This window comes from Porites lutea, chromosome 6 (genome assembly GCF_958299795.1).
Source record: "Porites lutea chromosome 6, jaPorLute2.1, whole genome shotgun sequence".
NCBI lineage: Eukaryota > Metazoa > Cnidaria > Anthozoa > Scleractinia > Poritidae > Porites > Porites lutea.
This window is the reverse complement of record NC_133206.1, coordinates 29530568-29557623: the sequence shown is the minus strand read 5'-3', so window position 1 is coordinate 29557623 and position 27056 is coordinate 29530568. Positions and strand designations below refer to the sequence as shown.

At 38.6% G+C, this 27056-nt stretch overlaps 4 protein-coding genes across 4 annotated transcripts; 1 reads left to right on the top strand and 3 right to left on the bottom strand.

Annotated features, from left to right (window-relative positions):
- Nucleotides 1–1735: 1735 nt before the first annotated feature.
- Nucleotides 1736–2683, bottom strand: LOC140942160 (beta-2 adrenergic receptor-like). Its single transcript, XM_073391127.1, has one exon. The coding sequence runs from the start codon at nt 2681–2683 to the stop codon at nt 1736–1738; it is 948 nt and encodes a 315-aa protein (XP_073247228.1).
- Nucleotides 2684–5913: 3230 nt separating this feature from the next.
- On the bottom strand, nt 5914–6864 carry LOC140940044 (melanocyte-stimulating hormone receptor-like). Its single transcript, XM_073388920.1, has one exon. It carries the CDS (start codon nt 6862–6864, stop codon nt 5914–5916), a length of 951 nt encoding a protein of 316 aa, XP_073245021.1.
- An 8892-nt stretch (nt 6865–15756) lies between these two features.
- Nucleotides 15757–18231, bottom strand: LOC140942267 (ribonuclease P protein subunit p21-like). The gene is made up of 4 exons (XM_073391228.1): nt 18090–18231; nt 17877–17977; nt 17086–17168; nt 15757–16747 (listed from the first exon to the last, which is right to left on the bottom strand). The coding sequence occupies exons 1-4, from the start codon at nt 18159–18161 to the stop codon at nt 16554–16556; spliced, it is 450 nt and encodes a 149-aa protein (XP_073247329.1). The 5' UTR covers nt 18162–18231; the 3' UTR covers nt 15757–16553.
- Nucleotides 18232–18282: 51 nt separating this feature from the next.
- Nucleotides 18283–26888, top strand: LOC140942266 (protoheme IX farnesyltransferase, mitochondrial-like). Its single transcript, XM_073391227.1, has 8 exons — nt 18283–18401; nt 18471–18646; nt 19654–19831; nt 21995–22119; nt 22845–22915; nt 23588–23679; nt 24679–24909; nt 25528–26888. Exons 1-8 carry the CDS (start codon nt 18377–18379, stop codon nt 25848–25850), a joined length of 1221 nt encoding a protein of 406 aa, XP_073247328.1. The 5' UTR covers nt 18283–18376; the 3' UTR covers nt 25851–26888.
- The last annotated feature ends 168 nt before the right edge of the window (nt 26889–27056 follow it).

Sequence of the window (27056 nt, the reverse complement as noted above, 5' to 3'; positions counted from 1 at the left end):
TCGGTGAAACTAACTGACTGACGATTTTAATGAGTTTTCAGTTCTGTAGCCGAAAGAAAGTTCTTAACAGTCGGCAAACACGTCAAACTGTGTGGGATGCGGTAATTTTGGTATCTTTTGTTATATTATAAGAAGTAAAATGAATAACACTCGTTTCTTATATATAACGGATATGTTAATTCCCGCCGATAAAACACCTGCTATTTTAATGCGCTGACGATAAGTTAACTTACGCAACAGGACGGGAGAGGAAAGAAGACAGCAAACCTTGTGTGACAAGCGTGACAATAATTTTGTTTGAAATACCTTTTCTCCAAATCTTTCCTTTAAACAGATCTTGTTGTAAAGAACAGAAAACATTAATGTTAACTGAAGATCACGACATAACACGCAAGTTATAGCGGGCCCTGTCACGTTTGTCACACACAGTAATTTTGTTTGAAAAAAATTTGCCTCACACTTCATCTTCCTTTAAACAGATCTTTTTGTAAAAGACCAAAAAACATTGATATTTAGTGAAGATTACGACAAAACACGCAAGTAAAAACCCTGTCACGTTTGTCATATATAAGCGTTTTTCTGCCGTCCTGTTAACTCACTAGGTATCTTAATTATTTAATTTAAAAAAGACGATGGTATCATTTCTCCATAAAGGACTAGAATACAAAGTGGAAAAGCTCAAGTACAAGAAGCTTGGAGGTTATTCAGCCAAGGATCAGAATCAAATTCGAAATTCCAGTTGGTAAATAAACCATCCCGGATCAGTCCACACCAAGTTTTACAGTCGTCATTGATTAATACAATCTATCATTTCTTAGTGAAGAATAATTAGGGGAGGAGAGGGGGGCTCCATAGAGAGGGGGGCTTATTAATTTTCTTCCCCTGAGGCTTATTAGAGAGAGACGGTTTCTTTGAGAGGGGAGCTTAATAGAGGATTTACGGCATTTGATAAAGTAGACCAAAATGTTTACAAAAACGCCAACAAAAGCGGCCTTAATGCATGCTAATCAAATCCCTCTTTTTAGCAATTGGCCAAAGCTTTATTTCCCCATGATCTTTTCACACATGTTACGAAGGGCTTCCACGGCCGAACATTGATATTGTCCAGTTTTCACTGAACTTTTAATCCAAAATATTTCGATAACGTTCTCTTAGACTGATTTCGCTCAAAATTCACGAACATTGAGGCAGGTGTTGGAGGCACAAGCTACCGTGAACGATTTTGGAAAAAAATACCTCCCAGTGTCGAGAAATACGGCGGCAAGTAAAATAGGTAATGACGTCATTCCGTTCAATCATAACGAATTTCCTTCCTGTAATACAGCTGTGGTGGTTATTTTTGCAAGTCTCAGTTAAAGGTAACGTAGTTAATGCTCAAACTTGGGTGATATTGCCTATGAAAAACCGCATCGAGTATGTAATTAAATCTATAATATCATGTTGCTGGTATGTTGCTGGTATTTATTTTTTCAGTATATTTTAGTTAATTTTTATATTCATAATTTTTTTTCATGAGGGCTCCCGTTTATATCTGTTCTGCTCTAGCTGCAATAGATTCTTGGATAAATATTTATAAGAAGGTAAAAGAAAACCAGTATAAGTTAAGGTATTAGTTATTAATTATACTTATCATCTTTGGCTCTTCTACAGTAAAAAGGGTCACAACAGAGGATTTTTCCTTGAAAGTACACTTCAATTTAGCATGAATTAACAGGTAGAATGAATACTGAGAAAACTAACTCGATCGACAGAATAGTTGCCTTAGTGTTACTTTTACAGCTTGCCTCACTTCTCTGATCTTCCAACAGTACGACAACGGGTTTAAAGATGAGTTCAAGTAAACTATAGTTCCTGTATATTGCGTGGCAAGGTAAATTGGCAAGGTTATCCCTCTTTGAGGTGTTATCGCCACCACTACAACAAACGGCAGATAACAAAAAAGCAATGTTCCCTGCACCCACAATGCACTGTACACTGCCTTTCTGTATCGAGCTATGTTCAGTAGAATTGCTTGGCTCGGTTGTCTTCTAAAAACATTGCCCTGAACGTGGTCAACACGAACTTGATTGTGACGCAGAGTGAAGAAAATTTTTGTGTAAGCGAAGATTGTGATGAATAGGCATAGAGCTGTACCTATGTACTGAGAAAATGAACTGATAGTAGGATTAAAAAAAAAACTAGATGCAGCAACAATGGACAAAATCCAAAAACCGATTGCCGTTATACACATTCTTCTTAAAGTTACAACTTGTCTGTACCTGAGTCCCAGCAACAAGGCGAGAAGTCTGTCCACGCTTATTGCAGTCAATGTAACTAAAGATACAGAACACAACTTTTGACCTGACAATCTTGCTGCCCAATTTGCGTAATGGCAAATATCCCATCTTTCGTTCACAACAGAAGTAATGTAAGTCACATACAAAGGTTCTGCAATGATACCAACACAGAGATCAGTTATCGCTAGGTTACGATACAGGAGTTTGGACGGCGGATGAAGTGAAGTTTCCTTGTGTGGGGCAACTAGGATCAGAGTGTTCCCCAGAAATGCAGTGATGGAAAGAAAAATATTTAGAGCTGAAAGGAATATAAGCTCGCTATCTACACCTCTGACAAATTCTGCCGAACAGTCTAGTTCTTGGACAGTTTTATGGTTTGCGTCTTCAGTAAAATTTTTCAGGGCCATTTTCCTCTTCGGCGCATTGACCTGTAAGTGAGAGTTTCATTTATACACACTATTTTAATTTGGGTGAAAGCTGATATAATGTCGACATCTCTACAGTTAAAACAATTTACCTAAACGGGCCATATACGTTAATTTGTCGCGTATTAATAAATAATGATCAGAAGTAATTTATAGAGTCATAAACGTGCAAAAACTATTAATTAACTAAACGTAAAAGAAAAAAGCTCACAAGGCCAAGCAAAGGTCGAGCAAAGCTAAGTTCAACTCAAATTGTAGATTTACTGCACATTCGTATTTTAAACGAGCACTTGTGCTCTTAGACGATAACGTGGTTAAATAAATTATAATTGTTATTGTTTGCTTATTCATCTGTAATTATCACGCCTGTAATTATCACGATCCGTGTTTCAAACAAAAGCAAAAGAGATGAGTTTGTTCTTAAAAGTTTTAGTCACGGTTTAGCAAAACCAATGAAGTGTTTCAAGCTGACATCGAACTTTAATGAGCCTGTTCAGGAAACTAACTCACTGACGATTTTAATGAGTTTTCAGTAGTAAAGGAAGTCTTGATAGTCGGCAAACGCGTCAAACTGTGTGGGCTGCGGTAATTTTGTTGACTGTTATGGATGTGCGATAATGACCTTTGTCAATTCTTCTTGTTTTAATTTTTATCAACTTTTTCTACAAAACTTTGAGGAAAAAACTGAATTAATTCTGTTTCTAGTCGTACCACACGAAGAAAAAGGATTCAGAAAATTTGTCTAGTTTTTCAAACAAACATTAGTCGAACTATAATGAGCCAGGTGAAACTGACTTACGGCCCATTTTAATAACTTTTTAGGTCTTAATATGTTGTCAGTGCAACAAAGTCTGCATGATGTTTTCTTCATTAACATCGCTGTAAGTAATTCGGCCAATTCAACACAAGCTGCATGCAAATATGCTTGAGTCATCAGAACTTCCCTAACAGAGCACAATACATCTGAGTTATTAACCGAATTCAGATGGCTAGAGAAAGAAACTTGGCACGGGCCTTTACTCTTTGGGTCTGCTATGAGAAGCAAAACGCGCGCTGTTGAAAACTTTATAATGACGTATCGTTTAGTAAATATTCGACTGGGCGATACTTATTATATACATGTATAAACTATTTCAACATGAAAGTTAATCAGTTAAATTGCTAATCGTGTGCTGCCAGCTTTGACAGACGTGTGCATAGAGTTTCGGGGCTTGTAGAAAGGAAGTCTTAACAGTCCAAACATGTCAAACTGGTTTGTTTATAATTTTCGGGTCGGTTGAGATAGGTTTCGACTGAGTGAGCCCCATGACTATCGATAATAATTAGATATCTACTCTAACTTGCAACTAAGAAAAAGTTTCTTTAGATAGTTCATGTCTTTTTTTAAACGAGCGTCCTAATCATCTTAAACACCTGACAACTTCTTTTTATGTCAATATATGTTTTACAGCCCAGTATATAAAAATTCACGACACACATACAATTAGATTCTTGTTATATTATTCGTATTTTTAATTGTCCAACTCATCTGTTACTAAAGCAAAATAGCGATATCTATAAGGACACACGTTTCGTTTAAGTGAACGAAACCCCATAACTATCAATAATGCTCGAGTATAAAATAAAGATATTCACTATGGCAACAACATTTTAATTTTCTACTAATTTTGATTATCACCTCAATTTGTCTTCTTTTAACAAAGCGGCCCTAACCATTTTAAACACCTTCTGACTGCTTTTTATGTTAATATGCGTTTTTAGCCCAGCAAATAAATTCTCGACACACAGATTCTTGTTATTCGTACTTTTGATTTTCTTTTCGTTTCTGCCAGCAACTCATGGAGGAAGCGAAATATCGACTGTTCGTTGTTGTTTTTTTCAACCGCTTATTTATAACAATTTATTATTGCTTTTTGCAGCCCCAGACGAAGGATAGTATTGTCTAACCAAAATATCGGGCAATTAAATAGTACCCTAGGGTATCTTTTGGCTGCCAGCTTGCATTTGCTTTTACGTTTTATGCTCATTACTGATCCTGATCTACACTTACCAAGATGCGGCTTTACTTCGCGGTCATTTTTCCAAGTGGTTAAGCATTATTTAACAGTTAGTAATTACCGATAAAGTTCTTGTACTTCTATAATAATAAAGCTAGGTTTTTCGGGTATATTACATAGTACGATGGTAGAACTTTGTTTCAAAACATTTAAATGTGGTCGTGTGGATTTGCTTTCACGCCAAAAGGAAACATTTTTTTCGTAAACAAAAACGAATCTGTGACACATGCTACAAATTTTCTTTTGTGCCTGTTTGGCAAAATGCAAAATGTTATTGTGTAGTCATACCCACAGTAGTTTAATAAAACAACTATCTTGCCACATCTTATACTCAACAAATACGTGTATAGCAGAACTTGAATTACTTACGTCCCAGGCCTTCTTGCTATAAGTTTCGCTTACGTTTGCCCCGCGGACTGATGAGCCTAAGGACTAGGCAATGACATAACCTCGCGGGGCTCTAGGGAGGGCAACCTGTACTATGTGTTAATCAAAAAGAGATGCTTTTACCAGTATCAGAGAGGGAATTTTATTTATTTTAATATGTTGAATGCTCAGAAAGTGCTGGCTTTAAACGTCGATGGGCATTTAATATCTTTCATTTGCATGCTAATGTTACTTACTCTGAGTTTACACCAAGAAAGAACTGATAAAAATTTAGTAGGGATGAAATTAAGATATTCAGTTTTTTGGAAATGAAATCTCATTATTGAAAACATTAACGCTGATGACATCATATATAGCCTTTTGTCTTTATCTCATGAACAAAATGCGGGGGAATCTCATTACGATAAGTTCATGTACTACTTTTAAGTGGTTTAACTGGTTTGACGGGCTTTGTATCGACTAACAAGGTATTCAAGTTTCAAGAAGGAGGAGGAGGAAGAGAAGAAGAAGAAGAAAAGGAATGGAGCCTTTAAACTCTATTTCTTTGTTAGCTCTTTATTCTTGAAACAACTTCATGCCACTAAATAATAAAGATAACACGATCTTTGGATTTCTAGAACAGGAATATTTATAATATACTCGCCCCTAAAAAACAGGTGACATGCCTTCATAAAATATGCGTGCAGTACAATATATTTACAGTTAATATCAACGAGGATTCAAGCAGGAATTAATAGCTGGCAAGATAGAGCTGGAAAGCCCAGGAAACTAACTCGATCGACAGAATAGTTGCCTTAATGTTTCTTTTACAGCTTGCCTTACTTCTCTGATCTTCCAACAGTACAATAACGGGTTTAATGACGAGTTTAAGTTAACCATGGTACCAGTAAAAAACACAGCAAGGTGATAAGTAGAGAACGACATCAGCTCTCTTTGAGGTGACAACGCTATCGCTATATTATATGGAAGATAACAAATAACCAATATTAACTGCACCCACAGTGCACTGTACACTGCCTTTCTGTATCGAGCTATGTTCAGTGGAAGGGCTTGGCTCAGTTGTCCTTGAGCAACATGGTTCTGAACATGAATTTGGTTATGACGCAGAGAGAGAAAAATTTTTGTGTAAGCGGAGATTGTAATGACTAGACACAGAGCTGTAACGATGTGTTGATACCATGAAATTATAAGAGTATTCCAAAAGGTTGTAGAAGCTCCGCCGACAATGCACATAATCCAAAGACCAATTACCGCTATACGTGTTCGTTTCAAAGTTACAACCTGTCTGTATCTGAGTCCCAGCAACAAGGCGAGAAGTCTGTCCACGCTTATTGCAGTCAATGTCAATAAAGACACATCACACAACGTATGACCTAAGAAAAATAATGCCATAACCGTGTAATAGCAACTATCCCATCTTCGGTTCACAACAGAAGTCAAGTAAGTTACAAGCAAAGGCTCTGTAATTATACCAACACAGAGATCAGTTATCGCTAGGTTGCGATACAGGAGTTTGGACGGCGGATGAAGTGAAGTTTCCTTGTGTAGAGCAACTAGGATCAGAGTATTCCCCAGAAATGCAGTAATGGACGAAAAAATACTTAAAGCTGAAAGGAAGATAAGTTCGCCATCTACTCCGCTGATTAATTCAGGTGAGCAGAACAGTTCAACAATTGTTTTCTGATATTTTTCATCTTCGGTGAAATTCGTCAGTGCCATAATGTTCCTCTGAGACACAATGACCTACAAGTGAGTGTTTTATATGAATGCTACGTTTTAATTTGGGTTAAAGTAGATACTGTATCAATTTGTCATCTGTCAAGTCAACTATTTGCCTAAACGCATGCGCACAAGCCACATTGTAATTCCCTTTGCACATTTGTCGCGTCGGTTTAACAATTATTTATCAGGAGCAATTTACAAAAAGCGTAAACGTGCAAAAATAAATGTAAAGGAGAGCTCGCAGGACAAAGAAAGGTTGAGCAAAATTGTCCCGGTACTTTTTCAATCTAGCACGGAAATATGATTAGCCAGGTGTTGTGTCACAGCACGGATGATATTAATAACGTTTTTGGGTTCTTATATATGTTGGCGGCGTACTGGCAACGTGACATCGCAGTAATTATCGACGGAAATTCCAATAACTCAAGATTTTTTAAAGTTTAATATAAGTTTGAGCTATCACTCCTTCCCAGCAATTAAGCTAAAAGGAACCGAAATGAAAAATGCAAAAATCCAAATCGAAATTAATTAGATACTATTAAACCACTATAGGATGAATTTATTTTGAACTTAGACGCACAAACTTTCCTTTGGCATTTGCTTTTACTCCCCTAAAATGCCTATGGAGCAAACGAGTCCACCCTTTCTAGATTTCTTAGCAGGCCTAGTTAATTCCTATTTGGCTTTTTATTTTTTTCATCTTCCTTTATTATTTTTCCAAGACAACTTCTGTCATTGCAATGAAGCTCAATTAGGTGTATATGCGCATGTGCTTCCTTTACTGACCACCGCGTGAAGTTAATATGGCTGGAAAAATGTATAAACATGTTCGGAACAATTAGGGTAACTTTTAATTTTGGGTCGATTATGATGAAAGGGAAAACGCACGAAAACTTCATGACCGTCTCAGTGCAAGTGACCCCTTTTAGTTTTATATATCACTCTTCAGTAAAATATGGATGAATGTCAGGAGGGATAAAATTACCTCATTTTTAAGTTATGCAATTAGCCAAGGCTGGGTTTTGATACAATAATTTTATTTGCTAATTCTTCTGTAAAATATCACGATCCTGCATCTAACAAAAAAAAACAAGTTGTGTTTTACTTCGTTTGTAAAAGTTACGGGAAGAAGAGACTGAAGTTTAGCAAAAATTGTGAAGTGTTTCTACTTTGAGCCGCCCCCTCCTTTTCTGAGGGGAGGGGGGGCGGCGGCTGTATTTTAATGAGCTCGGTGAAACTAACTAACTGACAATTTTAATGAGTTTTCAGTTCTGTAGCCGAAAGAAAGTTCTTAACAGTCGGCAAACACGTCAAACTGTGGGGGATACGGTAATTTTGGTATCTCTTTTTATATTATAAGATGTAAAATGAATAACACTCGTTTCTTATATATAACGGATATGTTAATTCCCGCCGATAAAACACCTGCTATTTTAATGCGCTGACTATAAGTGAACTTACGCAACAGGACGGGAGAGGAAAGAAGACAGCAAACCCTGTGTGACAAGCGTGACAATAATTTTGTTTGAAATACCTTTTCTCCAAATCTTTCCTTTAAACAGATCTTGTTGTAAAGACCAGAAAACATTAATGTTAACTGAAGATCACGACATAACACGCACGTTATAGCGGGCCCTGTCACGTTTGTTACACACAGTAATTTTGTTTGAAAAAAATTTGCCTCACACTTCGTCTTCCTTTAAACAGATCTTTTTGTAAAAGACCAAAAAAAGATTGATATTTAGTGAAGATTACGACAAAACACGCAAGTAAATTATTTAATTTAAAAAAGACGATGGTATCATTTCTCCTTCTCAAACTCATTAATAATTCATAAAGAAAATTCAAAGGAAATTAATGTTTAATGAGTGTTTGGAAATCAGATGAAAAACTGCTCATTTTTGCATCCTTAATTTCTCCTTCAAAAATGATTTTGTTTGAGAAGAAATATCAAACATTCGACACAGTGTTTCATCACCAGATGAAACACCTCGAAGTTCGTCAAAAATACTCCGCTGCGCGTCGTATTTTCAACTCTCTTCTCGGTGTTTCATCTGGTGATGAAACACTGCATCTCATGTTTGATATATTACATAAAGGACTAGAATACAAAGTGGAAAAGCTCAAGTACAAGAGGCTTGGAGGTTATTCAGCCAAGGATCAGAATCAAATTCGAACTCATTCCAGTTGGTAAATAAACCATCCCGGATCAGTCCACACCGAGTTTTACACTAGTCATTGATTAATGCAATCTATCATTTCTTAGTGAAGAATAATTAGGGGAGGAGAGGGGGGCTTCGTAGAGAGGGGGGCTTATTAATTTTCTTCCCCTGAGGCTTATTAGAGAGAGAGGGCTTATTTGAGACGGGAGCTTAATAGAGGATTTACGGTATTTGATAAAGTAGACCAAAATGTTTACAAAAACGCCGACAAGAGCGGCCTTAATGCATGCTAATCAATCCCTCTTTTTAGCAATCGGTCAAAGCTCAGTTCCCCATGATCTTTTCACACCTGTTACGAAGCGCTTCCTCACGACACAGCCGAACATTAATATTGTCCAGTTTTCACTGAACTTTTAATCCAAAATATTTCGATAACGCTCTCTTAGAGTGATTTCGCTTAAAATTCACGAACATTGAGACAGGTGTTGGAGGAACAAGCTACCGTGAACGATTTTGGAAAAAAATACCTCCCGGTGTCGAGAAATACGGCGGCAAGTAAAATAGGCAATGACGTCATTCCGTTGCTATGACAACTCCAAATACATCGTAACATCAATCATAACCAATTTCCTTCCTGTAATACAGCTGTCGTGGTTATTTTTGCAAATCTTAGTTAATGGTAACGTAGTTAATGTTCAAACTTGGGTGATATTTCCCATGAAAAACTGCATCGAGTATGTAACTAAATCTATAATTTCATGTTGCTGGTATTTACTTTAATTTTCAGTACATTTTAGTTCATTTATATACACATAATTTTATTTCATTAGGGCTCCCGTTTATATCTGCTCTGCTCTAGCTGCAATAGATTCGTTGATAAATAATTATAAGAAGGTAAAAGAAAACCAGTATAAGTTGAGGTATTAGTTATTAACTATACTTATCATCCTTGGCTCTTCTACAGTAAAAACGGTCACAACAGAAATTGTTTAATTTTAATTGACGAGGATTTTTCCTCCTTGAAACTACACTTCAATTTAGCATGAATTAACAGGTAGAATGTATACAAAACTAAGTCGATCGACAGAATAGTTGCCTTAATGTTTCTTTCACAGCTTGCCTTACTTCTCGGATCCTCCAACAGTAAAGAAGTGGGTTCAATGTTGAGTTTAAGTAAACTACAGTTCCTGTATATTGCCTGGCAAGGTAAATTGGCAAGGTTATCCCTCTCCGAGGTGTTAACGCTATCACTACTTCAGTAGAATTGCTTGGCTTGGTCGTCTTCTAAAAACATGGCTCTGAACATGGTCAACATGAATTTGATTGTGACGCAGAGTGAAGAAAATTTTTGTGTAAGAAAAGATTGTGATGAATAGGCATAGAGCTATACCTATGTACTGAGAAGATGAAGTTATAATAGGATTCCAAAAGAAACTAGACGCACCAACAATAGACAAAACCCAAAAACCAATGACAGTAATATGAGGGTCTCAATGGGGTGGTGGCTTTTACGGTTATCGACTAAAATTTTGGCTTTTTTACGGCTATCGGTTAATTTTTTTCAGTTACGGTTAACAAAAAAGTTAAAAATTAACTTCTTTTGTTTCAAAAAGTTAAATATTAATTAACCTGTATTTTTTGTATCTTTAAAGCAAAATAAAGAGGTCTTAGGATCATCTCGGGCTGAAATAAGCTATTCTTTTGAAAAATTTTAACATTTGATGGATCATACTTTTAATAAAGTATTCCACTTCTTATATTATTTTACACATATAAATGTCAATAGTCAATTTAAAAATAATCTTTGTGAAAAAGCAAAGCACACACGCGCACGCCCAACTCAAGGCCTGGGCGCGACATTCATTACAACAGAAATGGCCGTTTTCACATTAGAGACGGGTTATTCGTGTGAGATGGGTTATCCGTTTGATGATTCGCGTCAGATAGGTAATGTCTTAATTTGAAAATGGAATAGTTTTAATTTTGAATGAACAATCTGCCTGACTTTATCCGTCAATTTCGACGGACAGTTTGAAGACGGGATTATCCGTTCCAGATAGCCTGTGTACAGCCGCCCCCTCCCCTCAGAAAAAATCGGAGAAGGGGTGTCTGTCGGGAAGGGGGCGATTGTACACAGGCTAGTCTCAGACGGATAATCCATTTCTAGCTCTAGTGTGAAAACGGCCAATAACAAAATTCCCGTGTCCAGTGTTTTTAATGATAGCGAAGGACTGTACGGAACGACTGTCAGCCGTTGCATTGTCCGTAGTCCTCATCATCGCGCGGCTAATACGTTTCGGGTCACGTGGTCCGTGCGAGTTCGCCACCGAAACTCCTTGACCGAGATTGCGTGGGAGGACGCCGTACAGGGACTAGGCATGGCAACGTCTACCGTAGCGTCAGAGAAAAACAGGGAAATGTTGTTTATCGGCATCGTGTTTTACAAACAGTGACATCTCTGCGTGTTATTTCACTATTTTTTCGAGGGCATGACCTCCTGAAAATCGCAAATATTAATCCCCAGCAAGAAGCCACACTTTCGCTCTGGAAAAAAATTAGTTCCCCGAGACAGCGGCGGAAATGGAGCCTAGCCAACACCTAAAAGGCGCGTTACCGAACGTGCGTACGGAGTGACTTTAGCCGGGAAATAAAAAACGCAGCCATAAGGGAGTTTAGTACCTTCATTAAAAGTAGCAAAACTAGGGAACAATTTCTTTTACGGTTAATCCTTTTTTACCCTGTTTACGGCTAACGGTTAAAATTTTTCAATTTTTACGGCTATCGACTAAATTTTTGGCCGTTTTACGCCTATCGGTTAACCCCATTGAGACCCTCTAATATGTGTCCGTTTCAAAGTTACAACTTGTCTGTATCTGAGCCCCAGCAACAAGGCGAGAAGTCTGTCCACGCTTATTGCAGTCGATGTTAATAAAGAGACGGTACACAAAGTATAACCTGCCAAACTGTCTGCATAATCTGTGTAATAGCAAATATCCCGTCTTTCGTTCACCACGGACGTCCAATAAAAGACAACCAAAGGCTCCAGAAAAATACCAACACAGAGATCGGTTATCGCTAAGTTACGATACAAGAGTTTGGACGGCGGATGAAGTGAAGTTTCCTTGCGTAGAGCAACTAAAATCAAAGTGTTGCCCAGGAATGCAGTAATGGAAAGAAACGTATTTACTACTAAGACACAGGTAAGCTCACCATGTACATCTCTAGTCAATTCCGCAGAGCAGTACCGTTGGTTTACACCCTCAGTAAAATTTGTCAGCGCCATTAGTCTGCAATGAAAATAGTGAGCGCTTTATTGATATAATTCTTCTTATACAGCTGCTTTTTGTTGGCCGAAAACCAATTTTATAAGTGCTCCTAGGCAAAGTTTGTGGTAGTTCCATTTGTTAAATCTTCTTTTAAATTTCTCTCTTATCACCTGCGAAAACACGCATTTAATCTTTTCTTGTGAAACGAGGAATAGCATGTGTACAGCCGCCCCCTCCCCTCAGAAAAAAAAAAATCGAGGGCGGGAGGGAAGGGTGGCGGCCGGCTGTATACAGGTTAAGTGAGGAAATTAACTTAACCTCCTCTCCCCCCTGGGGTGACCAGGTTTACCTCGTTCCAAGGGTCCTCTCCTACTCGGCCCCTAACTAGGATCAGAGTGTTCTCCAGTAATGCTGCAATGGATAAAAAAATATTTAGAGTGGAAAGGAATCTACACCTCTGATTAATTCCGCCGAGCAGAACAGTTCTCGGACTGTTTTCTGGAGTTCAGCTTCGAAAAAATTTTTCAAGGGCATATGCCTCTACGAAGCAAGGACGTGCAAGTGAGCACTTTTTAAATATTATTATTTAGCACTCTTTTAATTTGGGTGGGAGATGTAATCATGGTCAATTTTAACAAAAAGTAAAGAAATTTAGAAAAATAAAATGACGTTGAGAATGTCTGAATCGCGAAATTTAATGCTCCTTTTCCATATTTTCCTTTTAGCCTCTAAAGAAGGTCGTCTTTCAAAACGGAAGTTCAAGTTGTTATTGAACTGATCTAGGTCTACAACTGAGAGATCCGCCGGCACCACTCAACAATTTGCCGCTGTGAACTTGTTGATATTTTATAGTTTTCTATATTCCCCTACTGAAATCGCGAAAATAAAACCCCGCCAAGAAGCGCGAATTAAGTACCTGCGAATTTAAGTACATCAATACGGTAATCCCTCATACAAACCTTTAAACACAAAAATAGGGAGCCATGAGCTTTTTTTCTACATTTAGAGATCAGCTCTACATAGTACAATGTCAACACGCGGTTCAAAAACGCAGTCGGATTGTTTTTAATTGGCTAAGAGTTTAGAGTCTAGAATCCAGAATTCAAAGTCCAGTCCACAATCAATATTTTTAAGAAGCGGAAACGGAAGTTGAACAATGGAAAATACTAACAAATCAGCGTCGCATATTGCTGCTTGGATTTCATATTTATTTATCTTTTTGGCGTGTTCGTAAGCTTGCACCTTCGATCTGTAGAGTTGCCCTTCTGTACGTCAGCTATAACAATTATTGCATGGCTTTATAGTTATTGTCGATCCGATGGGGGATTCAAAGTTCGTTATCGTGACCACTCTTTGTTACGTGGGGATTTTCGGTGTGGTTTTTATTGTGTGTTGTTGCGCTTGGACGCGCCACTTGAGGAAATCCAGTAGAGGGCTTTCGTCGCAGCAGAGAAACACCCAAACAAATCGACGCTATTTATACAGACCCACTCCGCAACCTCCAGAATACAACGCACCTTCAACACCGATGCCATATGGTCCATCATGGCCAAGAAGAGGCGAAATTCAAAATGTGAACGCGAACTTCTTTCCTGCCGCATCACAAAGGGCTGTAGCCGGACCGATGTTTCCAGGCTATCCATCAGCGAATTTATATTCTTTTGGCGTAACTTCGGCAACACATGTTGTAGAAATCGCGACTTTCGGCCGAGACAATAGACACGGAGAACAGTTTGCTGGCAATGATCTTAGCCATGCTTCAAACTTTGATCAAGGCGATAGCACTTTTGTAGATACGGAAGACCGAACAAGGGTGCTGACAAGGTCACAATCTTCTTTAGAGAGCGAGAAAGAAGTCGAAAGCGATAGCGATGGCTCAAGCAGTCAACCAAGCCATCTTCAAGACGTCACACCTCGAGAAGAGGGATGCGTGTAAAACGAAACATTTTCTGACTGTTTGGAAAGAAGGATTACTGAATACGACTTAAAAACGCCGTCCGTGATTTGAAATGAAAGCATCTTCGCCACACACGACCTACAGACGGAGTAAAACAAATACAGCGTTGTTTTGAAGTGGATAGTTAACAGTTTATTGTCATCGATTATCGTCAAATCTTCTTATTGTATTTAATCAGTGGATTGTATTTCCCAGAGTACACCGAACAGAATCTTCTCTGTTTAAATATTTGTTTTGGAGGGATGGGTAAGGGTCCTGGCGTGTTGACGGGCCCGTCTGAGTTTTGTAGGTCGAGAGCTAACGTGGGGAAAGGGTGAATTTTTGGTGGGGTCCTCTTTCAACATAAACAAAAAAATATTTTAAAATCTAAATTGAGGGCAGGAACTGATGTTAGAGTTTGCACTGTTGAATAACATTCTTATTTCTTTTTGTTATCTCTTGTACCCAAAGCATAACAACAACAACAACAGCACCAAGAAAACTAACAGTTTCCCTTATGATTTTTTAATTAAGTTTAAAATTAAATAATGATTAAAACAATAATAAATATAATTCTCCATACCTTCTCCAAATTCTTCATATTTGATCTCCATACCTTTCCTTGAAGAAATAGTTAAGAGGATTTGTAGAAAGATAGAAGCAATTTCACTTAGGTGATCAGTTTATGAAGGTTATGAGATTAAATTTTAATCTCATAACCTTCTCACTTGATTTGATATGGTTAGGAGAAAACTGGTGTTGGTCAATTTTAATGGGTGTCACAGGCATCTCAGGATTCCCCTCACCCATCCTTTGCTACACTCCTAGGTGGGGGGGGGGGGGTACTCTGGATTTCAAGTGACGGGGATGATCAAAGGACTTTTTTGGGTTTCAGATCTTCGATTCTGAGATTGTGTTGGGGGAAGCAAAATTTGTAAAGTATTTTTTTGGGTAGCTTGATTGAAGTCGTGATATTTGGGGATATTCAAAACAATCTGAAGATTTGTGGTGGCAACCGCATATTCCCAGAGGCATAGTTCTACGAATAAAGTACAACCAAACTTGTTTCGCGACTTTTTTCAAGGCTTGGAAATTTGGCATGGGATATTTAGGGGGGTTAATTTTTGGACCAGGGATTTTTTTGGGTTTTGTTGGAAGCCCGAGGGGTTTCTCTGGGTTTTAATTTTTGCTCCCATTCGATCATCCCCGTCACTTGAAATCTGGAGTCCCCCGCTGGAGCTACACTGCAGTGTAAAAAATTCAAAAGTGCTATTAGAAGGGCTTTTCACGTTATGAGACAAATAAATCTACTCACTTAGCTGCGGGTCACTATAAGGGCTTAAACAGCTGGTGAAGTTTGGATTAAAATGCAGTTTTCATAGATGTAAAAATGTTGTTTGCATTTGTTTACATTTTATTCTCAACAACTTTAAATGGTAAGCTCTCCTTTAGCACCACTAGTAGATCCTAGTATACCGGGGTAGTTAGTGTTTTATATATTTCTTTTTACTTTTATATGAGTTGCATATTATTTTTTCACAATATATTCAGATTATTTTAGAAAAATGTTCTTGTTACAAAATTTTATTGAAGATGTAATATTATTATAGTAATTATCAAAAAAATAACAATAACCTTAATAAATTTATTTGCTTTATTTATACCCAAACAAACTTGACTCTCCTCATTGTTTTTGCACTGATATGACAAACACAAGTCACACACATCACACCTTGCAAATTTTGAAATTAGCTGACAATTAAATAGTCAACCAGTCACTGCACATTAATGAGTCAATGAAATGGTATTTTATATAAAGAGCCTGATGATCAGTCAATTATGTCTGCATCAGGGAGATGTCAGTCTTTCAGAAGTGTACAAACATCACACTGTTATCCAACTAGTAGCCTGTTCATGTCCCAGACTCTCTTTATTCTCTTCAGAGACTTTCAAGCACAGGTATAAAAATAATAACTGCAGGAGATTTATGGACCGCAAGGGCAACGGGTGGGGGAGGGAAAAAGAGAAAATTTCTCTTCTTTCTTACGCTTCACGCTCCCTCTTGCTCTCTTGCTTTGGTTTTGCACTGTCATAAACAGGCTATCCGACTGGGTGAAGACAAGCCAACTGGCAAGTCTAGAGAAGGAGCGCTTACACTGGATACCAGAGGTAAACTCCAGGAATTTTTCTTAAAAGTGGGTGGCATCTTAACACAGAGCTGAGCTTAACAGAAGTTTGACTGTGATATTTGATATCTAATAATTATTATAATTCACACAGTCATGTTTTTATTGGTACAACTCACTTCCTATTCTGAATCATTCATTTCTGTGAGCTATTCTCTTGCTTTCGTTTACAATGTTCTTGCAAACTTGCATTCACGCCTTCTTTCTGGTCTTTTTTATTCTTGTCATCATTTGCTTTCTCGCTCCACAAGACATGGTCAGCTCTACAGAGGTATCTTCTCACTGTCCTACATGCAACACATGTGATAACAACATGTCTTTCCCTTTTACCTGATAAAGAAATGAAATAGAAGAACAGTTGACTAAGTAAGCCTCCATCTTACTGTTACCAACTTAAACTAACATCCTGTTAACAAGCCAGTATTGTGCCGCCTTTCTTTCAGCAATAATTTCCAAGAAAACAGCAAAATAATACGGCCTGATCAAAGTTTAAGAACTGAAAGCTTTTCCAACCCTCTTTACTTCGATTCAATATTTTTCTTTGAGTCAAAGTTGTGAGACTTTACTCATGAGATGATATACTAATGCTAAAGACTATTAAATTACTGTAAAAAGAGTTAATTTAATTTAGTTGGGGGAAAAATCTCACTCATTTTGCTGATACTTACTCCTAACTCTGACCTTTGCGGTAACTCCTGGTACAAGCAAGGCATTGCAGTGTTTGCAAGTTGTTCTTTTAATGCTTGGATCCCTGAATCAATGAAATAAAATTTGTTTGTGAGACCCTTTAAGATACTCTTTTGATTTCTCTTCCTCCAAAACTACGTCATGTCCTTAAAATCTGCTTTAATTAATGTTTATGACCAGGGATCAATTTAATTAAAATTTTTGAAAGTGTAATTAACAAGACAAAAACAAAGGCTACATTAATAAAAAGTTTTGATTGATCCCAGCTTATGTGAATTCATGACGTCTGGAAAAGAAAACAAATTGCATTATTGTGATTAGCCTGAGAAAACAGTTGACATTTGCCCATTTACTGGTGGTTTCTCCGTGAAATGACATCTGAGAAACAAGCACAGAAATTCATACTGATATCGTACCACTACCCAGATCTGGGAGTACTTCTGATTGGTTGGAAATCTGCTTCATCCAATCAGAAGCACTACCCAGATCTGGGTTGTGACACATCATTATTTCGGTATACACAAAATAGCAAATGCTGATTTGCCTGACTGTTAAGTCTGACACAATAATTGGCAGCAGTTTTTTCAGAGTCTTGGAATTTTATAGGGAATTCTCCTATGCATTTTCCATGAAATTTTCAGTATCAGGAGAATCATTCTTTCATTTCAAGAATTCCTACCCGTACTTGCCCTTAGGACAAGCTGGTTGATGTTCTTATTTTTGCTCATTTGACACGGTTAATGCAAGCCATACAGCTTTTTAGAGAACTTACAGTTTGTATACCAGTTTCCGTGCAATTTCTTTCATTGTACTTGTATAAAATCTAGACATTTCCACGTTTGCTGGATTAATAGTTAGAACTGCATGGGATGCCTACAAATGAAAAGTACGAAATTACAACAATGTGGATGTAATTGAAGTTTAAAAACAGATCGACATCTTTTATAGGTCACGGGCCACAAAGCTTATAAACCAATTGACCAACCTGATGCAAAAAGCTTAACTTGTGAGATGCTTCTTGTTTTTCTGTTGGCACTTTGTTATCCTTGCGACCCATATTAACACTATTACAAGAGGAAAATTTATCGACAAAAAAGAGAAAACTGTTAAATTTCCAAAATTAAAAGTGTCCAGAAACCACCCCGAGAGACTGGCTCTACCTCTACTTTGAATGTCCGCTGGTTTGCTTACTCGCGGTTTCATACAAAAACGTGCACAACAACATGGCGTCTGAAAGTGACCGGTTTTTGAGCAAAAAATGAGAGATAAACGATGAATTCACGTGTTCTCTCATGCAGTGAGTAGCAATTTAATCGTCAAAAGTGTCATGTCAACTTTGTGAATAATAGTGCAATGTGTCTTGTAGGAAATTGTTCCTGGAATGCCGTAATTTTCTTCCGGCGTGTAACCTCTTCTGAAACCTCTACCTTCCTTCGCTTGTCGCGCCAATATACAGTGCGATTTTCGCGGCTTAAAACAAAGGAGCGACTTTTGGAAGATGCATGTGGAAAATCTGTAAATAGCATAGGTTATCTAAGCAAGGTAAGTTTAATTTGTTTTGACGCACCGGATATTTCATCAGCTAGCCCAAATTATCTACCGGTAGCACTGAAGCTTAGTAAGATCTATATTGTGTCATCCAATTCTGAACCATTGTACATTTTTCTTATGTTCTGCTAATGATATACAATAAGTTAGTTAATTCCCATCTGCATCCAAGTATGTGAGACTGACCACAGTAAACAATTTGTCACTCGGGGTGATTGCATAATATAAGAAAGCTAAAGCGCTGTCCCAAATAAGCGCCGCCTAGTGTAATTTCTTTCAGTTCCTGTCGTGCAACGCAGAGAAAAAAGGGTACCCCTGCCCAAAGAATATAAAATCCTAATGTCATAGTGACTGATCATTTTTTTTATCTGACTTGTGGTCAAAGCAGTGTAGCTGTTATAATGTGACAGTCCTACAAATGACAAACTGGGATGCAAGGGGGTGGGAGAGGGTGGCTGGTAGGGTTAAGGGGACATTGTGGTTGTGTTCAGAGCTGTCACTAAGGATGGAGACTTAGAAGATAAAAGTGCTAGATAGTAGTTACTTGATCCAGTCTGAAGAAATGACTTGGATACTCATATGTTTTTTGATATTAATGTATCGGGGGAAATGGGTAGGAACCATAATTTTAAGATCTAGGAAGACATGTACAAATTACTTCAAATTTTCATTTTTTAATAGCTACATAATGCATGCACCTTCAAGTCCTCTCTATTAGATCATTTGTGTCAATGTTAAATCAGGTGTAATGTGTGTGTGGCTAGTATGCAAGTTAATTACCGGGTAGGTTAGGTTTGGGCCATATTTAAATTTTACTTCTTAATTTTTAGTGTGTTTAATATTGAAGAATATTGTTTGTATGGGAATTTATTTCCCCCAATTATTCTCCAGTCATATTTTTTTTTCTGTAATTAATTTACTTGTATTAGCATGGCAAAGTATTATTAAACTTAAACTGAAACTTAAAGGTATACTATTATGGTTTGTGTTTTCCTTTGCAGCCCAAATCAACCTCAACTGCTTTAATTGGAAAGACAGCTAGCAGTGCAGAGGAACAGGAAAGCCTGTCAAATACAGCCACTAAAGATGAAGATACTGAGGGGGAGTGGGTGGAGCAGAAAATTGACTTCAGAAAATTACCAAGACAATACATGCAACTGTCAAAGATCAGACTGACAGGTACTTAGACTTTTCCCAAGCTTCATCATTAGAGAAATTTGTGAAAACCTGTCTTAGGGAACGCGTCCAAATATCGGCATCGGGTCACGCCGATGCCGATCAATCGGGTGCCGATTTTTTCCGATTCCGTTTTCAATCGGTACCGATATTATCGGTACCGACTGAAACGGAATCGGCACCGTTCAAAATTCTTCATCGGGCCAATTAACAGAATTCATCAAATCTTGACTTATATCTGTCAGCGTTTGTCAAAGGGTTGAAATCGTCGGTCACGCTACGTTACTGACAAAAATTATATAGGGCAATGTTTATGTCAACGAAAGCAAAGCGTGAATGATTGAGTTTTCAATGCACAAACAGGCTGGGTAAGACCAAGTGTTTATCGCCGTATTGTATCTTGTCTTTCTTAAATGTGTATTGTTTCAAAAAAAAATTAGCGACAAATGCCTTCATCGAAGAGTTCTTATGGAAGACAATACCAGACAAGATGAAGAATTTTTGTATTGAGCATCTTTAAGCGAAAGATAGCGCGCTGAATGCATTTACGACCTTAGAATCCAAAACGCGTGATTGAAGAATCCTTGCTGGAGGAATTTTAAAATCGTTTAGCCAAGAAAATAGGGGACAGAATACTGTCAGATCAGGCATTCATGACATTGCGTGTACAGGAGCGAACTTGAACCGGCTAGAATCAGGCAAGTTGTTTATTTGCTTGTAAACTTCTCTCGTCGAGTCAAACTCACTGGATCTTTCATTGTTACTTTGATTGCACATTCCGTTGACGCTCCGAATTTTTTAAAAGAAACAACTAATTTTTCGCTCTTTTCTGAAACGAGATAAAACAAAGCTTTCTATAAAATGTATTAACTCGAGTTAAAGAAAGGAAAGAAAACTGCTTTTAACGATCCGGCTTGCGACGTGCGATACGTATTGGATACGTAGGCAGAAGCAACTTGTCGTCGCCGTCGAAATATGACTTGCTCTACATTTTGTTAGAACAGCGTGGAAAAGTTTGTAAGCAATTACCGATCGGCTGACAGAAAACAAATCGTCGAACAGCCTACTGAAGTATTGTTATAATTATTTTACTATTGAGAACAAAGCAAGTTTTAAAGACTGTTTTGTTGAGTGAAATGACTCTTTCATTATTTGGTTTCGTGACATGTTTGCAGAATCACATATCCTTATCAGATGAATGTGATACCCCATTATCCACATCGGAATGTTTCTGGCTCCGATTGAATCGGCAAAGTTTTTATCATTATCGGAAATGGCAACTAGTGCCTACAGATAGGTACCGATTCCGATCAATCGGAAAATTAATCGGGTCCGTTTCCCATGATCAGGTTGCCTACCGATATTTGGACGCGTTCCCTTACGTGAGCTTGCAATGAAAGTTGTGCCAAATAGCCTGAGGCTGGCAGATTTTGTGATTAGGCTGCTTGAGTTTGTCATTAATTGACAGATAAGTAAGTGAATAGGAAGGCAGCATGGCAGCGTGTTAGGAGTGCTGGAAATTGTATGCCTTCAGTTCCCACCCCAACTACAGCTACTACTATTTTTTTTTTTGGTAGTCCTTAGTTCAACTCCTTGGTCATAGCCAATTGGTTTGCCTCCAGCCAGTTGGGATTCTCACCCTTGTTATGTTTATAAACACTTGTTGGATGAGGTTTTTGTGACATCCAGAATAATCAAGGTCGGAGTAAGTGTTATCAGCCGAGCTGAAGGCAGAGGCTGATAACACTTACCCAAACCTTGATTATTCCGGATATCTCAAAAACCGAATCTAATAATACAAAACTGTACATTGTTTTAAAATAGATTACAACAAATACACTGTCGCATGGAACTGATTTGACATTTCTCTTGGAAATCATGCATTGCTCGTGCGATCTACAGATTAGTCAGTTATCTTCTGGTGGATAACCAACTAATCTGTAGGTTGCCCTGATTTCCAAAATTAACTGTAGGCTCTTAGCCAATGAAAAGATGGATAGTGCGCACAATGTATAATATTATTTCAATTATTTGTTTCTGTCCTTATTTATGGGTCACAATGTAAACTAGTGGGTAACCAGTAATTTTGTCAGTTTTTGCTTGTGATAAGAAAGGAGAATGCAATGTCATGTTAAAAGTCACTTGGGTACATTTTTTTTTTTAAAGGTCTTGTAGTTCTAACAGAAATGGCAGGTTATGCCATTGCACCAGGAGCCATGAATCTCAGCACTTTTCTGTGGGCAGGATTTGGAACTGGGCTGTGTTCATCTTCTGCTAATGCTTTTAATCAGGTAGTGTCTGTGTGTAACGAGACCGTGCAACTGAGTTGCCTGTACTTGTATTTAAAATCTTTCTCTTAAAAATATGTTTGGAGGATCAGTTTTATCCATGACCCAGGTTTTATTTTCCTTTATTTCAAAGTCATTATCAAACATTTTTATACCCAAAACTACATGCAAGGGTGGCGTACTTTTCTACAGGTCCTATTTACAGCCCTGTCACATTAGTTTCTCAACAGTTTTTTAATTTCAAAAAAATGGAAATGAAAGTTGCATTTATAAAAATAAAGCAAGTGCATATCAACTTCCTACTTCCTTATGAGAGAAAGTTAAAATAAGAAAACAAAATCACCAGGTAACATTACAATAGGTGTCTAAAACTTTTTTATCCAGATCACAGGTAGCCTGTGTAACTGATGTAATCTAATTCTGGCTAGTGAAAGCAAAGCAAAGCAGTGCCCAGATCCTTGTTAGGGGCCCCTAATGGGCACCTCAACAAATTACTGGAAGTGTGTACTTTTGCATTTTCCTTCAAACGGATTGGCAATCACCCATGGTGTTTTTAACAGGGCCAATCATGGTGCGTAATCAAATCCGAGTATACAGTTGGGGGTCCGGGCCCTGTGTTGCTCAGACTAGATCACAGCTTGCCGTTAGCTTTTTCCCTCTTACATGTAGATTGTGTGTAAAAGCTTTTGAAACGAGGCTCACCTGTAAGTGATTTGTTTTGTTTTTAGTGGCTTGAGGTTCCTTTTGATTCTCAAATGAGTCGTACGCAAAACCGTGTTCTCGTCAGGGCTCGTCTCAGGTGAGAAGTGGAATATTTAATACATTATTAGGGACGGACCATTAAAAAAGTTATGGGGGGAGGGGAATTTTCGAGCCACAGGAATTTTTTTTTGTTATCAAATTCCTTGTATGAATGTTTTTTAGGCCATAGCATGAATATTTCTTAGGATTAATTGGCGTGCATGGATTTTTTTTCATTAAGTTTTCCCTTGCGCGAATATTTTTTCCCGTCCCCCATAAGTTTTCGAGTAGTCCGTCCTTTACTAGTTTTGAATTTGGTTATTTCCAGCGAGCTTTAAATAACAAAGGCACTAATTTAAACAGGAGAGCAAAACCCTGAAGGATTCTGGTCATAGTAGGAAAATGACGGTATCGTGCAAATGGCCTAAAGTATTTTACTGGGGTGATTGCAATTACTCGCTCTTATTATATTTAAGGATTTTTGCAACATTTTAATCTGTTTTAAATGTTTTACAACTGCTGTGCCAAATGTAAATGACCTTATTAAATTTGTGGCAATGCTGTGTTGCATGGCAAGCTTTGTCCTTGTGCATGTCAGGAGCACAGCGTGGTTTCAAACACCATGCTACTGCCACTGCTGAGCTAAATTCATTTCATACTGTACTTGTTACTAGGTAAGTATTCACAGCCACTTCCCTTCACTAATTGACTGTATTGTTCATTTTGCTAGCCCTCTTCATGTTGTGCTCTTTGGTACCACAGCTGGTCTGTTGGGAATGTCTGTTTTACTTTCTCAAGTAAATGGATTAACAGCAGCTCTTGGTATGAAGATCTCTTATGAAATTTGAATTACTGTATTAACTATATTGATAGTTATGGAATTGACAGAGGTAAATTTCCAAATTAATTGTAAAGGGCAAGATTGCATCCAAAGTCTAAGTTTCCATTTGTTGTCCCTTTTCATTTCCAATGAAAGTTGCTGAAGTGCTGATTCAAACTTCATCTAGCCCTAGTTGGTCAAAAGCTGGATTGTGTTATCCACCAGGTCCGAGTTGTTCAAGAGGTGGCTAACACTATCAACCAGTGGATTAGTTTCCTTAATATTTATCCAGTGGATAGTTTGAACAACTAGGGCCAGGTAATCACTATCCAGTGGATAAGTACCAATGAATGATTGTTATCACACCATTATCCACTGAATCCAGTGGATATATCTTGTAGCATGCAGCGTGCAAAGAAAGTCGTGTCTGATAGCCCGGGGCTAGTGCATTATGTTGCTATTGGGCTAGTGATTTTGGTTCTTAACTTGCCTGACAGGTAAGTGCTGTTTTTTGCGGAAATTCAAATTGCAGAAGGATTGTAATCATTCCTGCTAATCAAACAGGGTTTTGGGGCTAGTTGAAATGACTTGTGGGCCAGTACATACTAGCTACAGCTTGCCCGAATGGCAGGCTGTAAAACTGATTTTCGTTGCACCACATAGCATGTATCCACCTTATGAACAACTGAGGCCAGAATGTCAAAGTGTTTAATAACCAAACATTAATGACCATACAAATGATACCAATGAAAATTATGTTTCTTTATACTAAGATGTACACAACAGAGATGTTTGTCTTAAAAATAGTAACACACAGAATCAGATATAATGATCTCACCTCTCCTTTCGCAAGCTGCCCACATGTGACTTCGCATGATTCCCCAAAATGGAAAGCTTGCTCGCAGGCCAATATCACTTCAGAGTCGTAATCTGTGAATACTTATTTACCATTGAATCTTGAATGGTATGAAGTTGCTGAATGTTTTACCACTGTCTTGCAGGTGCTGGCACTTTGTTCCTGTACACATCTGTGTACACTCCCATGAAGCGACTGAGCATTTTGAACACATGGGTAGGGTCAGTAGTAGGTGCCCTGCCTCCCTTGATGGGCTGGGCAGCCTGTACAGGAGGCCTAGACATGGGTGCACTGGTTCTCGCAGGAATTTTGTATTCTTGGCAGTTTCCACATTTTAATGCCCTCAGCTGGAATCTAAGGGCTGATTACTCCAGGGGTAAGTCTTTCAAAGTGAGTTATTTGCTCGATTTATTCCATTGTCGAGGTTGGACTTTGGAGTAAACCATTTAATGCAATTGAATGCTAGGGACTGAAAAAAATAAGCGTTGCCTATGTTGAATAGCCTGCAATGTAGATGTTCAAGATTTAACAGTAAGGGGAAGGGTTAACGGTCATTTCGATTCCAAGTTGTTTTGATACAAGTCGTTTCGATACAAGTTTATTCATTCCAGGTGTAAATAGTTCCACTTACTTGGCTTAAAGAACGAAGATATTCACCCAAAATGTTTCTCTTGTTCACTCGCAAACTATACTTAAAGTGAACAAAATTTTTGCTAATAGGGTCAGGATTTGAAGAACTGGGCGGCAGACCCCGCCAAGAATTCCCAGAAGTACATGTACCCGCCACTTGGCAAATTGACAATGGCTTTTTTAACAGGCCAATGCTCGTGTTTACTCAAATCCTGATACACAGGTTAGAACCCGTAACAAGTATTTCGGCGCTTTTTCTGTCTGTGGCGGGACATTTGAGAAACGGGCCGCATTACAGTGAGACGGAAATCTTCATGTCGTTGCTAATTTGAAGCGCTTCAGTAACTCATCTTTTTCCTTGTAGCTGGTTATCGGATGATGTGTGTCACAAATGCGCCATTGTGTCGCCGGGTCACGTTAAGACACTGTTTGGCTCTAGTTGGCCTCACAACACTGTTACCCGTGTGTGGAGTTACAACATGGTGGCTGGCATTGGACTCGTTACCGCTGAACTTGTGGAACGCTTACCTGGGTTATAAGTTTTATAAGGACTCTGATACCAGTTCAGCACGGAGACTGTTCAGGCTCAGTTTGATCTACCTGCCAATTCTCATGCTAATGATACTCATTCATAAAAAGCCAAGAACTGAACAAGAGGAAGGAGTTGCGGTACAGGCAATCAGTTAGCTGTACACTTATCTCGTACCCAGATGTCTTGCCGGGGACGAGATTAGCTACGGTCGTTTCGCCTACGAGTCGTTTCGCCAACGTCTTAAGTCGTTTCGCTAACGTGTCAGGTCAGTTCCCTAACTTCTTAACCCTGATCAGCGGCTTAAAGAACGAGGAATACGCATGTGTATCGCTCCTTTTCGTGGATTTTCAACGCTCGTTTCGTTTCTTAAGCGGGACAACTTAGGACGTCATTGAACGGGGCGTTGGCGAAGCGACCGGTCCGGCACTGTACACGGTATGGCTTTCTTGATAGCACGGTTTATGGGCAATATTCAAGTGTATGTGCCTTTTTTTTTCTGAAGAAAGGCTCTCAACGTCGCGTTGTTATCATTAAAAATGGTTGGTTTTAACTAGACAGTTCACAACACTCCGTTTTCTAGTAGTTTGTCCGGATTCGATGGCACGCGAACTGGATGCAAGTGTAAAAGTGGAGTGCAAAAGTTAAAGTGGGGTTGGGCATGACCTCAACACGCACGTCGCCCTGGTAACACGCGTTGCCCTCGCTTTGCTCGTAGTTGGTCGCGTACCTTCCTTTTGCTTTGAGAGAACAGAGATGCTGTGAACAGTCGAAGTTTAAATGTGCCTGAAAGTTGAAGTGTTTCAATAGCCTACTTCGTTGATGCGACTTTGTACTTCTAATCGAGGAAATCACCATCACTTTACATTACTGAATATATTTCTTCTCAGGGTAACGCGCGTGGCAGACGTTTCAAGGGAACAGAAAGGGAAAATAAAATTGCGCGAGAACACCTTTCATGCACTCGCGCGCCTTCAAACGCCTGCCACGCGCGCTTCGTGTAAATAGTAGGGAGCTTGGGCAAAGACGTTTTTGAGCGACCCCCGTCAACCGGAAGTGGACTTTCTGCATTCTTGGGCAGTAGTTTTGCCCAAACGTTCGGGTGAATCGTCGGCAGATTTGTTGCCTCCAGGCACATTAAAAGGAAAAAAGGCCCTGATTTCTGGTTGTCTTGGGTTACTCAAAAACGCCTTTTCTCAAGCCCCCTAGGGACAGGCAGAGAGGTCGAAGCTTTCAGTCAAAATCGACAAATCACAGTATTTATTAGTTTCAGGTTTAAGAGAAGGCTTGCTCTCTTAACTGACTGGAAAGTGACTTCTTGCCGTCAAGGCATTCACACCCCACTCCTTATGAGACGCATTTTC